Here is a 17616-nt window from a genome sequence, read left to right on the forward strand (position 1 = left end):
TATTCCAGTTTAAATTGTTTTCTCTTAATTTTGCATATTACTGTGTATGTGCAGGAAAAACCCCTATGTACTACGTTGATTCCTGAAGTAGTACAGCTCATGCTGCTTTCTTGTGCACTCATTAAAATTAATATGTTGGTGAGTTTGTCTTGCTTCTTTATATTCAATTTTTGTTGTCATTTCATGATAAAGTATAATTTGAGTATGAATAAGATGGTGATTCGTTTTCAGTATACTATCTCAATACAGACTGGGTTTGACGAATTTCATCACCTGTGCTAGATAAGGGTTTTGCTTCTGAGCAATCAGAGGCACTATCTTTTTATGAGTGACAAAATGAGGCAACTTTAAAGAGTTTTTAAAATGTGTACCAGCAAGTAGATGAGCTCATAGCAACAGTGCTGAAAAGTTAGCACAGGTAATGTCCAACCAAATTTTAAAATGGCAGAGAGGCAGCAACAGGTCTGGGAAGGGGATAACGGTGGCTACAAGCCATTGTGCAAAAACGAGGAAGGAGAGAGGATTCATAAGACTCTTGTGGTTTTCTATACTGCAAGTTGCTCATCATGAACATTTTATGCAACAATAGTATAAACGTTCCTGATCTCCAACTTTGTTGTTTGTTTTTTACTGACCAAAGACCATCACCACACCTATCCCACTTTACGCCATCCTTGGCTACAAACACAAATTCCACAGTCCTAGATAGCAATGTATCACCAGTTTAAATAGAATGAGGGAGAGACTTAGGAAACTACCGTATTTAAGGCGCTATCAGGTAAGCTCTTTTGTGTTTCAGGTATCACTTCCTAATTTTGACAATGATTCAGTCATTTTTTTAGAATGAGGTGGTGTGCTGCTGGCTATCTTTGGAACCTTGGAAGACCTGATAATGAGCCCAACCCCCACGCCCCCCAATTTAAACAATAAACAAAAATTGTGTGTGAGGAAATGTGAATTTTTTTTCCCTGGGCCAGATGTTTGCTGAATAATTTCTAAGGTCCTTGGCCTGTTTGTTGAAAGGAACAACCTCACCAGCATTTTTACGGTTCTTCAACTTGGGAACAATTTTGTTCTGAGTTCTTGATCTAATCATGGCAGGGAGATGACAATGGGTCAAAGGTCACAAGATTAGGCAAGGGCCACAAAATACTGACTCAGCCCCCATGCGTAAGAATATGAACAATTGTTTCTTCTTGTGATGTATAATTATGCAATTGAAAGGGAACAAAGGGACATGCAGAGCTGCTCTACAAACTTAACAATACAGAAAAACCAGTGTAAAGAACTGTCATTGTGAACCCTTCCAAAATGTCCTTTACTTTTTTCCGTTGCTTGTCTTCAGCATGTCACATGCCTTGTGGCTAGCCAGCCCAAACTATTTGGCTGCTGCGTGAAACAGGATTCTGGACTAGATGGACCACAGGGCTGATCCAGCAGGCCTGTTCTTATGTTCAACGGCTCTCAAAGCCTCCTTATAGCAGTACATTGGGGTAGGCGCCCTCAAAACAGAACATCCAATTCACATCAGATAGAGGTAGGGTTGCCAGGTCCCTCTTCGCCACTGGTGGGAGGTTTTTAGGGCGGTGCCTGAGGGTGGGGTTTGGGGAAGGGACTTTAATGCCATAGAGTCCAATTGCCAAAGTGGCCATTTTCTGCAGGTGAACTGATGTCTATCAGCTGGAGATCAGTTATAATAGCAGGATATAATAGCTAGTACCTGGAGGTTGGCAACCCTAGATAGAGGGCACAAATGCCCAGTATGCTCCACTCAGCTGCTCACAGTCTTGGAGTGAGACCCATAACCAACAAGTAAAAATGTGGAATGATTTTCTAGCATTTAAAATACAGTGACAAAATGTTTCTGTACTTGTAGAACAGGTTACCACACTTTACAAAATATTTTTGAAATGCATACAAGGAAATGGTGGGTAGAGAACTAAAACTATGCTTTGGATTAAACATCCTTGACCACAAGTTGTAAATCACCACCTTCTATAACCGTCAGTTCAGAAAATGGATACGAGCACACCAAAAACTGCCTTTCTGTCTTTAGCAGATACCAACAGCAGGAGAGAGTCCCCCTGCAACAAAACTAGCTGGTTACTTAGGCAATACTATTATTGGATCCAATAATATAGATCAGTAATACCATCTGGGGCTCATCCTTTTGTTCACCTCCCCAGTGTAATACACAGCATCATGTGATAACAATGCCCTTCTGTTCTCTACATTGAACAAACAGGTAAGTCCATATGAAAAAGAACAAATGGACACAAATTTAAACAAACCAGCAATATTCAGAAACCATTTTCTGGAAGATGGAAAGCTTTAATCTCTCTGGCGGCTCTGTTACTGACCTAAGAGATGCAATTATCCAACAGAGGAACTTCAAAGGGAAAGTTACATGTTGAACTGTTGAATTAGAAGTTATTAGGCTTAAATGGATAAAAGGCTTAAATGGATAAAAAAATCCAAACAAAATTTCTCCTATGCCAAGTTATTAGTCATCAAAGAAGTCCTCTAACAATACCTACTTTATTAGCAGTGGGTAGCCGTGTTAGTCTGTTTGCAGTAGTCAAAAAGGGCAAGAGTCCAGTAGCACCTTAAAGACTAACAAAAATATTTTCTGGTAGGGTATGAGCTTTCGTGAGCAACAGCTCATCTGAAGAAGTGAGCTGTGGCTCACGAAAGCTCATACCCTACAAGAAAATATTTTTGTTAGTCTTTAAGGTGCTACTGGACTCTTGCCCTTTTTGACTACTTTATTAGCAATCTTTGCTTTGTACCCTCATATCTCCCAAATATTGAAAAATACCTGGAAGAGCTCCTGATATAGTAGTTTGTTACCTTTGTAATTGCATGTTATTTGGAGCTGATAATGTATATATTTATAACTTAAAACAAAGAGTAAAAATTCCATTAAAACAAACACTGAATGATAATTTTATTTTTCGTGATTTATGTTTTTACCAGTAGATGGCGGCAGCTAGGCTGAGAACTGTTTTGGTTGCTGTAGTAACAGCTGATTGACAAACTTCCTCTCTCTCCTGTTTAGTCATGTTGTCACATTACATCCACGTTAGGGGATTGGAACTGCTCTCAATTGCAACACTAAGTCAGGCCACTTTACGTAAGTACTATGCACACAAATTTTATCCTCATGTAAACAAATTATACTGGGCTGCAATAATTTTAGTTGCATCTCCAGCAAAAATCTATGATAACACATGACATAAATGTGGTCCGTAATCCTCTTGCATAATGCGGCTAATTAACTGAAGTAATTTTTTAAAGAGAAGGTTCTATTAATATTACAATCACATACATATACAATCACATATCTGGGAATAAAATGGGCTGAAATCCGTTAACTCACTTTTAGGAAAGAATGCATAAAAGCAACCTGTACATCTCTTTAATAGTATGTTATTATAGTAGTAATAGTAATAATATTATTAAATATAATAGTAATAATATTATTAAATCAAGTAAAGCTTTCAAAATGTTGTCTTTGAAGTTATTCAGAATTTTAATCTGTAGAATGCAGTCAAAATTAATTCCTATGGAAGTACCAAGGTCTGCTGAGCTGGTGGCTCCAATCCAGGGCTGCCTAGAAGGTTTATGGGACCTGGGGCCAGGTTTCATGGATCCTACAACACCCTTGTGTAGGGCCCACATGTGAGAATTATTGTACACACAGACCACATGCATTAATTATTGCTGGCAGCTCTTCCTTGCCCTGGAACATGTGGGGCTTTCCTCCTTTGTTCTGTAGCAAGGATAGCTAAGCAGATAAGGTTTACCTCAGAGACAGTATACTAAAGCAAAACAACAGCTTGTGAGCAAAATATTGATTAACTCATGTTACAAAGTTAAGAACTAAAGAACAAAATGAGAAGAGCAGAATCAGAGACACCTCCGTGCTTTTAGGTACATGCAAGGAGAATTGGGAAAATATTTTAACTGTATGGAATTTGTGGTGCCTGTTTATTTAAGAGAAGTGGCATGGAAAAAAGTGAAGTGAGTCAGAATTGGCCTTGTGACTCTCTTTCAAAGTGCCCTCCAGTTACTCGGTTGGATTCAACACATTTTTTTTCTTAATGTGGCCTATTCCCCTCTTTATTACAATTTCCATCCCACATGACTTTTGTCCATGGATGTCCTATGATCCCCAGCAATGGCCCTTTTGTGGTCCAAGTTGTCCCCTCCCTTCCTTTCTAACCAGAGGAGATGTTGGTTGAATCCAACCCATTGTTCACACTCTTGGCAGAATCTAGCTAATAAACAGGCCTCTCCCTTCCAGTTTTCCAAGGATGCATTCTATAGCTAGTTTAAGTTTGACCAAGGAGCAAAAAGAATCCAGTTAACCTGTTACGGATCACCTGCATAACTAAGGTTTCCAGCCTCCAGGTGGTGGCTAGAGCTCTCTTGCTATTACAACTGATCTTCGGGTGATAGAAATCAGTTCACCTGAAGAAAATGGCCACTTTGGCAACTGGACTCTATGGCATTGAAGCCCCTCCTCTCTCCAAACTCAGCCCTCCTCAGACTCCACCCCCAAAATCTCCAGGTACTTCCTAACCTGGAGCTGGCAATCCTATGCATAACAGTGTTTTAAACAATCACTTAAATCTATTATTACCAACCTCAAGATGGGCCCCTGAGTTCTCCTGAAATTTCAACTGATCACAAGGTTACAGAGATTAGTTCCCTGGGAGAAAATGGCAGCATGGATAGGCAAACTCTCTATGGCGTCACATCCCTGTTGTGCTATCACCCCTCCCCACCCTCCTCAGGTATCTCCCCCAAAATCTTCAGGAACTTCCCAGGCCAGAGTTGGCAACTGTACTTAAGTCTCAAATAGCACATTTTCTGTTTCCCACACAACTAGATACAATATTCACTTTACCATGGTTGGGGATGGTCCCGCTATTTTACAATTGCATGTTGAGATTCAGGGTCATCTAATACATTTCTTTTTTTTAATGACAATTTTAAACAAAATATCAACAATTAAGGTGAGGGACATGACAGGGCAAGGGCAGGGGCTAATAGTATGCACAAACGCTGAGGCAAGAGTCGCCTATGCAGACACCTGGGGCAAATTGCTCTGCTCAAGCAGTTCTGACCATAACACCACTGCTACACACGAAATTTACTAATTTTCTTTCATGTCGAAATTTAAACTGATGAAGAAAAGCTATCATTAAATGGTTGTAGTGTGGATCTCCTCAACAAAACTGCAAGGGGATCTCTTTGCTGTGGACTTGCAAAATCTTATGACAAGTGTGCCGAATGCTTCTGATGTAGATGTGCACCTGTGGCCACTATTTGCTCACTTCCCTATGGAAAAACAGCCAAAAATGTGGATGAAATCAACAAACATCAGGAAGACATCACAGGTGCACCTGTGGCCACTATTTGCTCACTTCCCTATGGAAAAACAGCCCAAAATGTGGATGAAATCAACAAACATCAGGAAGACATCACAGATACAAAGTACTGGTACAGGAGCAATGAATCACAGCAGTATAAATTCCCTATACAGGGGTAACGTTTGCTCACAGTCAGAAACTAGGGGCCTTATTGAAAATAACGCCGTAAGAATCAGGCTTTAAAAAAAAAAAAAACGCTGACAGGACGTTTTAAAATGAAGAACATCTGCAGGGTTTGGAGCAAAACGTCTCACACCCTTGTGATCATAGCCTAGAGGGCGTAAACAGATCGCAGGGCCGGGACTTCAAGCAAACCACAGGATTAGTTCGCTTCCAACGAAAACCGACTGTGGCCATTTATGCATGGGGGGTTTTGCCTTGGATTTGCCGCTCTCTAGACGCACAATTTCCCCATCCGGATTCTCAAAACTCTGCGTGGGGGCTTCTTTTTGAGTTCTGAGAATTTGGATGGGGAATATGGGCATCTAGTGAGCGGCAAATCCAAGGCAAAAAACCCCATGCATAAATAGCCTGTATTTAGACCCAAAAGCGGGGTGGGGGAGGGGAAACTCCGAAAGAAGCGCGGCGAAGACTCACAATCCTCAAGGACTTCCCTAAAAGAAAACCCGGAAGCTGCGGTTGCGAACCCGCAGGGTCCTATGAAGAAATAAACCCCGGCGAACACATTGCGGGCTCCTGCCACCCCGACGCCACATTTGGTTTCTCTAGCGTTGGGCGGTTGGCAGTTGCCAAACGCGTTTTCGTCGGCCGGGCCTTAAAACAGAAGAACCAGGGATCCACGGGCCTCTTGCGTCAACATACCTCAGGAGCGCTTGGAAGCACTTCTGAGGCGGCCAGGCCGGCGAAGAGGGCCAGCCCGTGCCGGTGGCGTGAGGGGCGGCGGCGGCGTTAAGCGCCACCCCCCGGGAAAAGGCGGCCTGCTGTGCCGAGCGGAGGAGGAGCCGTGAGGCGAGGCCGGGCGGGTTGGTCGGTTGGTCGGTCGGCCGGCTGTCTGACGTCCCTGGGATCTTCTCGCTACAACCCGGCTCCGGAGCGCGCCGAGCGGTTCCTGCGTCGCCACGGGGCCGCCTCGAGCGCCGCCGCCCTCCAGCAACGAGCAGGGCCCGTCGGCTGCGCGAAGATGGCCCGGCGGGCTGGCCTGGAGCGCCCGGGCTGCGGGAGGCTTTGCGGCCTGCGCCTCGCCTTCGTCGGGCTGCTAGCGCTGCTGCCCGGGCGGGTGAGTGTGTGTGTGTGTGGGGGGAAATGGGGCAAGGCTGGCCTGGTGTGGGGGAAAGTTTTCCGGCCTGAAGGGGGAGGTCTCCGCCCGCCGACGATGGGCCTGCCGGATTCAAACTTTACTTACTATACGGTGGAGAGGGGGGAAAGCTCCTCCGTGTCGCGCTTCCCCCTCACCCGCCCCGTGATTGTGGATCATTCCCAGTGGGTCGCCGTGTTAGTCTGTTTGCAGTAGTAGAAAAGGGCAAGAGTCCAGGAGCACCTTAAAGACTAACAACAATATTTTCTGGCAGGGTGTGAGCTTCACATCTGAAGAAGTGAGCTGTGGCTCACGAAACCCTACCAGAAAATGTTCTTGTTAGTCTTTAAGGTGCTGCTGGACTCTTGTCCTTTTCTACTACCCCATGAATGTGGGTTGGGGGTGAGTTACAAAATAGGTGTTGATCTTAAGGGAGGGGGCTGGTTCTGACCAACAACATGTCTTCCCTTGCATCTTATCTCCTTTTATTTTTAGGGGAGGGGGTGCATTTATCAATAGTCGGGCAATAACACTGGAGACACCTGTCTGATGCTTCAGGTGCCTGTTAAGAAGTTTCGCTTTTGCTGGTTTTGTACAAGATAAAATGCTGGGTGACGAGAGTAACTTTTAACTAGTGCTGGGACTTCCTCTCTTCATGATTCTTCTGCAGTAAGATTACTCACACTCGACAGCTTTAAACCCATCTGTTGGTTTCTGCCACGTGGCCTTACAGTGTGGTCAACTGTTCACAGTGTTAAGAGATCTCACTTGCTGTAAAAGTGATTCACAACGAAGATGAAACAAGAGTCATCTCGCAGTCGAAAAAGCAGCTAGGTGATTTCAGGTGAAATGTATCTGAATATCTATGGTCTTTGTAAGACAGAGGTCATAAGGTATAGGTAGCTTACAGGCTCACTGCTCAAAGCCCCTGTGATGAGCAGGTGGTCTGCTAAAAATGTCTCTGTCTGCTTGTTCCGGTTTCTGAAATGTAGACAGAATTTGATTTAATGCTACACTGTTCTTTGTCTGAAATAAAGTGAAACATAGGTCACTTTTCTGTACAGCACTGAACACTCTGACTCTAGAACGAATGCTGAAGAGCAGTTCAGTTAAACATCTCACTTAATTGGTAAATTCCACAGTAGTTTATGATCTTAACAGCTTCAATTTACTCACTCAGCCACTGTCCCCACCCCAACAGTTTCTAGCTGAATATAGTTAAGATATGTAGGCTGTTACCGCACTAGGTATCCCCACCGATGTATTAAGAGTTTGAAACTGTTATAAAAAATACTGTTCGCACTTTGTTTGGCCCCTTTAGCTATGAAGACGTCTTCCAACCATTTTTTAGCCGTGGCATCCAAAAACCCTTTTAAAGCGATGTTTTTTATAACATTTTCAAACTCTTAATACATCGCTGGGAATACCTAGTGCGGTAACAGCCGTTGACTGGAGGCAAGAAGATAATCTACCTGTGGTATGTAATTCAATATGATCTTCAGTCAGTGGTCTGTACTACTACTACACAATTTGGGTTAGGAAAGTTGAAGCTCTTAGTGCAACAGGTATAGTTATGTCTGTTGCACTCTTTTTCACATAGTGTTCAGACAAAATTACTTTACGATGACTGAACATAATATTACCCTAAAGAAGCACTGGAATTTAAGTTAACATGATAACCAACAGTGTTTTAGGCATCTAATTCCTATCACTGTGGATACCAAAAGTTTAGGTTTTATGTATATGCTTTATCTGAACCATCTTTCCTGAATATGAAACATCTAGGAAGATGAGTGGTGATAATTTCTAAGCATCAATTTCTCTCCTTTCTGTTTACCACAGTGAGTAAAAACAATTCGATCTTTCCCCCCTAGTTGCCAGTTCTTGAAGATATATTCATAGGTCCTGCCTTATTGTAGCAGCTTGCACCTCCATATCTAATTTGGTTTTATTTGTAATCATTGTTTAAAAGTATACTTGAATTTCACAAGTATACCAAATGGTGAGGGGAGCCTAATTTCCCCTGGACTCTCTGTGGCTTAGTTCTCTATAAATGGTGCTAATTGGTATAATTGGATTTTAATGACTCTTTTTAATAACTGTAAGTGTTTATAATTTTTATCGATGGTTGAAGTTTACGTATTGGCTTATTTAATAATTGTTAGCTGCTCTGAGCCCAGCCCTGGCCGGGAAATAGAGAGGGGTATAAATGGAGTGAAACAAACAAATAAAATGGTGCTAACTGTTAGTGGGAAGAGTAAGTGTATGATTTTGCTAAACTGGTGGTAGATACTTCAGCTTAATATAGAACTGTGACTGAAAGCAAAGCATTGCCAATGGAAACAAGAGATATCGTGGCAGAATAGACAGCCTTTCCTATTGCATCCTTAGCAACTCTTGTTGCCACCCACTAGTTGTGTCATTGGTGTATAACATCCCCATAAAACCCATGCACCTACTGTTCCAATCAACACATGTGGTACTGAAAGGTACTATGATAATGTAATGAAACTCAATCATTTCTCCCACGCACAATACACACTCAAGAAAAAACTCACGGCACTTTTCCTGTGAGAAGCCTCAACAGCACAGTAGTTAAGAAAACAGCACTCATGTTTACAGCCACAAGCTGTCAGGCTTCCTGGGGAATCACATGGTATTGCCAGTATCTGCCTACAAACAAGTTTTTTTGTGAGGAAGGTGACTACAGGCAGGCAGGGAAGAAAAGAATACCATCGAAACTGCAACAGCCAGCCTACCCCATTGCTCAGTATGTGTAGGATTGGAAGCCTGCACGAAAACCTCATTGATTATGATAATACTTCCCTTCAAAACAGTGATGTCTGTGGCAGAGTGGCAGGACTTAATTCCAAATACAATGTACGTTTACATTGGTTGTGGATTGAGGAGGAGCAGTGTCATTGGTGGCCTGCATTCCAGTATTCATCTTGGCTTGAGAGCAGCATGTTGACATAAGGAATCTGTTACCGGTGGAATGCCCTTTGCACTGCCCTTAAATGAATACAGTGGAAGGAAGGGCCATACAGGCCTAGAGACCAAGCCCTATGAGGGAATAAGGGAGTTGGGAATGTTTAGTGTGGAGAAGAGGAGGTTGAGGGGGGACATGATTGCTCTTTTTAAGTATTTGAAGGGCTGTCACTAGGAGGAGGGCAGGGAGCTGTTCCTGTTGGCAGCAGAGGATAGGACACGCAATAATAGGTTTAAATTGCGGGCAGAGAGGTATTGCCTGGGTATTAGGAAAACGTATGACAGTGGAATCAGCTACCTAGGGAGGTGGTGAGCTCCCCCTCACTGGCAGTCTTTAAGCAGAGGCTGGACAAACACTTGTCAGGGATGCTCTAGGCTGATCCTGCATTGTGCAGGGTGTTGGACTAGGTGACCGTGGTCGTCGCTTCCAACTCTATGATTCTGTGAACTTATCCAGGTTACAGTTTTTGAGGCCAATGGAGTTTTCTTTCTTTGCAATGCGTCCTTGCCTGTTATCGCCTGTGTGGGAGACAATGCTAAAATTTCTTGAATAAAGAAGTCATAATTTAGGTGTAGGCTCCTTCTCCTTGGGGATTCCATTCTCTGCCTGTGTGGGTGCCCCTTTTTACTGCAAGAGAACAAAATCATGGTCAAGCTTAGACTGTAAGAATCTGACCTTGCAAAGCAAGCATATTTACAAGTAATAAATTCCTGAAGGTCATTACAAACATAAAATGCCTGAAGTTTTTGTTTTAAAACATAGTGTCCTAAAATGAATGTGCTTCCATTGGCCTGTGTGACCTTTTGGGGCCCAAGGTTTACAGTGGATCAGGAAAGATATCATGGAAATATCTTGTTATGGTTATCAGGGAGATCAGATTTGAATAAACTTGTAACACCATTGCTGGATAGAATTAAATGGATGATAACATCACAAATGGCGAAATTTATTGCCATAGTTGCTAAGACTAAGATAAAATTAAGAACTGTTGATGGAAGTCCTGCTGATGAATAGTCTTATTATAAGTAATTTTATGGTGTAATTCATTATTATGGAAGATATGAAATTAATCTGGTATTACGGTTGTGAATTTTATATTATAGCTGGCAATGTAACTATGTTTGTTCCTGTTTGTGCTGTGATTTTATGATTCTGAATTTGTTGTTTGCTATGACTTCGAGTCAATACAATAAAACTATTTGATCTGATTTGAATATGCTTCCAGGACTTGGTTATCTTGGTGCCAATGGCATTTTCCCTGGGGTTATTTTATGTAGAACTGTTGCTCAGGTTTTGGTTTTAGTTTTATACCAAGTAAAGTAGCTATATGTATTATATTGCTCAAAACCTAAGCCCAGATAACTTTGGAAATGAAAATATTACCTGCCAGAAAATACTACTTGCATGCTGCAACTGTATGAATTATGGAGAGTAGTGACAACAACAGTCTACTCAGCATTTAAATAAAATAATTCAAGGTGTTTCCTATATAGGGTGAAACGGGTACCACAAGCACCTCATTCTGCCACAGAGGATGTGGAATTTATTCAGTTGGGCCAGGTCTCAAGCTGCTAGGCCTCATTGAAGAGTTCAACTCTCCAGCTTAATTCCACCCCCCTCCCCACAACTCATCTAGGATTCTTGTTTGCTAACACCAGTAGCTGATGGTCTTACTTCACCTCTTCTTGAAGTCAGACACCCTTCTCGCTTCAAAGAGAATTCCTAAATCTTTTTATCTTCCCAGGTCTTCTGCTTCATTGGGGGCTTCCTGCCCCATACTGTTTCTTCCCACTGTCCTTCAGGTGAGCAACAGGGGAGAAAAATTCTGGGAGAAATTGGGGTGGTGGTGATTGACATTGTGTCAACACCATTTCATCATTTCCAGTGCAACCTCAAAGTGACATGATTGTATCGGGTAGTAATCTAGCATTCACCCAAAACTCTGTGGTTAAACCACAGAGGTTTGGGTGAATGCTAGAGTGTCTGTCGCCTGTACGTGGTAATGTCACTTCCAGATTACACCGGAAGTGGTGCCATGACATTGCCAGTAGGGGTAGCAAGGTGGGGTTCTGGCCAGTTGTCAGCCTTGGCAACCTACTGCCCACTAACCCCCCCCCCCCAAATATACCTAAAGGAAAATTACTAGCCAGCTCCTAGAAAATTCTCAGTAGTTTTCAGTGCACAGGTACAGTTCATTGATCTTTCAGGCAAGGTCTTTTGTTCTTCTGGTGAATTCCATCAACATTTGAACTGACATCCTGCTATCTTTGCGGACTGGAATTTAGGGGGGGAAACTTTACTCTGCCGTCTGTTGACTGCCTACAAAGGTAGGTTTAGTTTAGCCTCAGAGCATTTGCAAAGGGCAAATTCCACATTCACATAATAAAGTTGTCAACTTTTATGTAGATGTTTGGGGTGAACTGTTGTTTTACCATGGTACATACTTAATGTTTAGTAACTTACAATGGCAAAATAGTCTAGTCTTAATACCCTTGTATTGTAGTTATGTGTGTGAACAGGGGAATTGAGAAAATACTGCTTTGCCACCTAGTGAATTTGTGAACGAGATAAAGTTTGGATTGGAGACTCTGCAAAGATACGTCATCAGCTTATTAAACTTTATAAACTATCGCTTTGTCATTCTGGTTGTGGTTTCTAGTTAATGTAGTGTGCTTGCTGGAAGAGAAAACATCTGTGTAGAGAGGAGACAGAAAAGTGCTGCTGTCGGCATGTTTCCTATCAGCCCTTTGGAAATGTGTTGTGACCAGACCGCTTGTCACATGATGCATGTAAAACCTTGTCTTGTAAAGTCTCTGCTTCGTAAGAGTCTGCATTCCCCTCCCTTGAATATTTATGCTGCTGTTGTTTCCTTCTGAATTACTGAAAGCACTGGGATTCTTGCTATCAATATCTTCTTTGGTAATGTTTCCACAATTGGAAGTACTTGGGAGTTGTGAAAATTGTGAGCTTTAATATGTTTTTGCTTTCTTTAACTTCAAAATATCCCCAATGTCACTACTGCAAACTAATTTACATATTGGGTCCCTAACTTAATTTTTTGTGTTATTTAGGTATTTTCAGACTCCTGTGTCTGGTATGGTGAGTGTGGAAAAGCTCCTAATGGTAAGAGGTACAATTGTGAATATGATGGACCACCATTGCCTCTACCGAAGGATGGCTATGAACTAGTACAGGTAAATCTCCTGTGGATAAGAATATTACCAAATAATCCTAAAAATAACAACTTGAAGGGGGCTGAGGTAGAATACATAAGCATACATTCCCTCTTAAATTGTGTCCAAATAAACTTTGCTTTCATTGATAGACTACATATCAATTCTTATCCCTAGTGAATAATACAATATGTTACCTATGCTGTAAACTGCATTCTGATTACTGAACTCAGTCCTCTGTAGTTGGTATGCACAGTTCTCGATTTCAAGTCCTTTGAAGTTTAAAGTGTTGTGAAATACAGTCCCCATTATTTCAATTAATTGAAACTTTTAAGAAAGTGCGAAATATTATTTTCACTGTCACACTAATTTTGAACTATGTTTTGTTGAAACCAATGGGATGTTTACCTAACTGCAGTGTTCAGAATTAAGAGTGGGACTTCTAGAGTACAAACACATCTGAGAGATATTATTTTTACACATAATTTTAAAATGTTTCTTTAAATATCGTTTTTTTGTTAAGGAACTCTGCCCAGGATTTTTCTATGGGAATGTTAGCCTTTGTTGTGATGTTCAGCAGCTTCAGACTTTGAAAGACAACTTGGAGCTTCCTTTGCAGTTTCTTTCCAGGTATGTTAGTTATTACCTACGATAATCCCTAAGGAGTAGGGTTGTCAGTCAGTGGCTGGCACCTGACCAGGGACTGGGGGAGTGGGGACATGGGGAGCGCTTCACATCAATGGCATAACATTTCCAGGTTGAACCTAAGGTACCATCATGCTGCTCTAGGATTCAAAGGAAACTTTGAATAGGGCAGCATGGTGTCACTTCAGAAATGATGTCACGCCATTAATGTAATGGCGATTTCCCCCTCATTTTTTTCTTCTTTAGGGGCTGCCACTGTTATAGCAGGAGACCAGGCAACCCTGCTATGAAGGGGTTTTTTTTCTTTTAAACTGGAGGCAGTTTAATAGGCATTCTTTAAAAAATTAAGGTACTTATCCCTGCAAAAAGATGATGTGGCCAATTATCTCCCGGTTTCCAAACTGCCCTTTCTGAGCAAAGTGACTGACTGACTGCTCTGCCACCTCAGTAGTGGAGGGGAGTGCCGGCTCTTTGCCTCTCCTCTTTGCCTCTCCTCGTTGCCTTTCTGCCTGGTTAAGAAATAGTGGGGCAGAGGCTTCTTCCTCACCAGCCCACATTGCACCCTCCCACCCACCACCAGGAGTGAGTGGGTAGATGAGCCAGGCTGGCAGTGGGTTACACTGAGGCACTTCAAGGGGCAGTGACAGTGCCTGCCCACCCATCCGTCTTTCCTTCTCCCTGTTGCTTGGCTGTGGGAGGGGCCATGGCAGCTCCTGGATTCCCTTCCTGGTCTACCACCTGGCTGGCTGAGGTGGCAGTGGCTCCTGTTCCTCCTCTTTTCTGCAGCACTGCTACCTCATTGGGGGGAGTAGGTCTTGCTGCTCCTCCCAGCCCACCATTCTTAGAGAAAAGGGGTATGTGTGAACTGCATTAGGGTGCACAGGGTCACTTAGCACTCCCTCCCCCATGGCCAATGCGTTTATATTGTCTGCAATTGCACAAACAACTTGTTGGGGTTTTATAATTCCCCCATCATGTTATTAAATTTAACAGATTTTTATGCAAAACTGGGGTGTTCCCCAAATTTGCCACATAAAAAAAAAATCCTCCTTGTCTCCACCTGGCCCCATTGGCAGATTTAAGTATCTACAGATGGGGACAGGTTGAGAATTAAAATATATTGATACATATTTGCTGCATGTTATTCCATATACTGGATGAATTCTGATGTTGCCCATCTCTTTTCAGGTGTCCATCGTGTTTTTATAATTTAATAAATCTGTTCTGTGAGCTAACCTGCAGTCCCCATCAGTCCAAGTTTCTAAATGTTACACGAACAGAACCGTATATTGAACCTGTTACCCAAGAGAACAAAACCAGCATTACAGATCTGCAGTATTACATCGGGGAAACATTTGCTAATGGTAAGCTAGCCAATTGGATATTTGTTGTTTACTCCCTTGGTTAATAAAAGTTACTATTTTCCTGCATATACATGTATAAATGGCTTGGGTGGTACATCTGTAGGCTATAAGTGGTTGTCTGAGTTAGGAAAACGTTAGAGGTAATTGTCTTGCTAGATAAAGGGGTCAGCCAGTAGTCCTATTTATGAGACTAACTTAGGACACCCAATGTAGCCTGTAATGGAATATTCTTTAGAAAAGTTCTTCTACTTTACAGAACAGCACATTTTTGTTTAAATCTAGGGCAACACTAGATGTTACAGGAAGAAACATATTTTAGGTTGGGTCTCGTGGTGCTTCCTTCTGATGTATAGAACCAAGCGCTGATGCAAAATCTTGATAGGTCATTTGTCTAATTCAGTATAAGGCAGTTACATATGTTTAAAGTCTCTTCCATTGGTGGAAGAGTCCCTGCACCTGGGGAAGGCTCCTTATGCTGGAGGAAAGCACCATCATTCAAGCTGGATCCTGCTGTTCCGTTTTGTTTGCATCTCTGCTCTGTTCCCACCTAAAGGACTCCGTGAATGGTTATTGACTTTTACACCTAATGAATGTGTGGGTAAGGGGATCCAAACCTTCTCCCAGTTTTTCTCTCTTGTTGCTATTGAGCCTTCTTGTCCCCAGTCTGGCTGCAGTTCTAGAATTCTGGGTTTCCAATAGCTTATTAGTGAGTTGTATGGCGTTGCATTTTTATTGTGTTTTACTTGCTAAGCTGCATGAGCAGGCTCTCTGGAGAAGCAGTATCTTCTTTTTTATTATTAAAGTTTTTAGTTTCAAAAGAATAAAGGAATGGACATAAAAAAGGGTAGGGTGGGATGGGGGATTACAATAGTGCTTCACAGATCTTATCTACTGTTCAGTTATATCAACAAAAGTATTTATATCTATCTTGAGTGTGAATATACCTTATATCCCAATACATTCAAAAGTATACTGTATTATCTATTTCTATTAAACTTAAACAAAAATACATTTTAGTAATAACAATTTTGATGTTTTCAATATCACACTCCTCATAACTTATGTTGTTCTCTCATAAGCATAATAGAGCCTCCAGTTTAAAAAATTCTTCTCTGGGTTTTTTATTTACTAGATTAGTTAGTTTCGCCATCATGGCATATTCTGCCAATTTGCTCTTCCATTCTTCTATATTGGGACTTACATACAATTTTCATTTCCCAGCTAATACCACTCTGGCTGCTGTAACCGCAAGAAGTGGTAACTTCCATATAAATGTTAGAAGCGAGCTAGCCTGTGTGTGTGGTTGGGGAGGGTTCATATCACTTTACTTGGGCGAAAGTTAGACCCTTCCCTCTCATATGAGTTGTGTGTCCTTCCTACACCCAGATGGCTTCAAGATTTGGGAATCTTGTAATGTTGCCTTGCTCGGTTTGGCAACTGATCTGATACGTTCTTCCTTGCTTGGGGCAGCAGCTGCACTGCAGCTGCTTCCAGTAACAGTCCTATTGCACCCCTTTCCTCCTGTGCGGTGTTCTTGCTCACCAAAGACTGGAAAACCAGAGCCTTTGTTGCAATCTAGTCGTTCATTTGGTTTCTTGGCCACAGCCATGGATTGGCAATCTCGCCAATCCATGTCCCTTGAGCGAGGAGTCTCCTTTCTGCATGTCTCCCTTTGTTCTGCCTTCTGTAAAAGCCAAAACAGTGATATTTTATGTTTTCAGCAAAACTGTACAAAGGGAGACAGGCCTCCTTCGCCTCTCTATGATTCATAACATTGATGAGAGGGATACTTGCCATTGGCGAGCTGGGAAGGGGGTTTGTAGAATTATGGTTAATTCTGCAGTTTCCAAAATGTCTGTGCGTTCTGTATTAAACTCAGAGGTACTTTATTCTTGAAGCTAATTTTACAACATTCCATTGGTGTCTTTTGATATTGGCAGTGTTTTCTTTCTTGTCCATGCTTCTAGTTATGTATAATGCCTGTAAAGATGTGGAAGCTCCATCAAGCAATGTTAAAGCGTTAGGACTGTTGTGTGGGAGAGATGTTAAAGAATGCAATGCAACCAACTGGATTCAATATATGTTTAGCAAGGATAATGGTCAGACTCCATTCAACATCATGGCAGTTTTTTCAGGTAGGAAATACAAATGCTTTATTTAATTTATTTAACTAATTTGTACCCTGCCTTTCTTCCCAATGGGGACCCCAGTGGCTTACGTTGTTTTCCTCTCCTCCATTTTACCCTCACAACAACACTGTGAGGTAGATCGGGCTGAGAGAGTGTGACTGGTCCAAGGTCACTCAGTGAGCTTCCATGGAATGAGTGGGGTTTCGAACCTGGGTTTTGCAGATACTTGGCCAACACTCCTAACCAAAAAACCCCACGTCATTCAAACATTTAAAACAAAGTTAAAGTATGCATGAAGTACAATAAAAACATACATCAAAATGGCAGGAATGCGGGATAGCAGGCTAAAGAGGCTTAAAATTCATCCCCCGATGGCCATGGAGGTTCAGCATTGAGATCTTTATGCTCTATGTGCGTAGGAGGGGCCAACTTGTTATGCAAATGGTTTTATGTAGCTCTGAACAGTTTTGGGTGGATGTTCTAAAGTATTGAGATTAATAGGCATCTTACATTATCATAGAATCATAGAGTTGGAAGGGACCACCAGGGTCATCTAGTCCAACCCCCTGCACAGTGCAGGAAATTCAGTGCTTCAGTGAATAGTACCAGTGGGCTGTGGGATT

At 42.1% G+C, this 17616-nt stretch overlaps 1 protein-coding gene across 1 annotated transcript in view; it reads left to right on the forward strand.

The window, feature by feature from the left end:
- Window positions 1–6579: 6579 nt before the first annotated feature.
- The window catches only part of NPC1 (NPC intracellular cholesterol transporter 1), a 31769-nt gene continuing 20732 nt past the window's right edge, over window positions 6580–17616 (forward strand). The window contains exons 1-5 of the mRNA XM_056854802.1: window positions 6580–6675; window positions 12754–12876; window positions 13379–13485; window positions 14689–14864; window positions 16832–16999. Coding sequence (XP_056710780.1) covers window positions 6580–6675; window positions 12754–12876; window positions 13379–13485; window positions 14689–14864; window positions 16832–16999 — 670 coding nt within the window. The remainder of the gene's footprint in view (window positions 6676–12753; window positions 12877–13378; window positions 13486–14688; window positions 14865–16831; window positions 17000–17616) is intronic.

The sequence above is a fragment of the Euleptes europaea genome, chromosome 8, assembly GCF_029931775.1.
Source record: "Euleptes europaea isolate rEulEur1 chromosome 8, rEulEur1.hap1, whole genome shotgun sequence".
Taxonomy (NCBI): Eukaryota; Metazoa; Chordata; class Lepidosauria; order Squamata; family Sphaerodactylidae; genus Euleptes; species Euleptes europaea.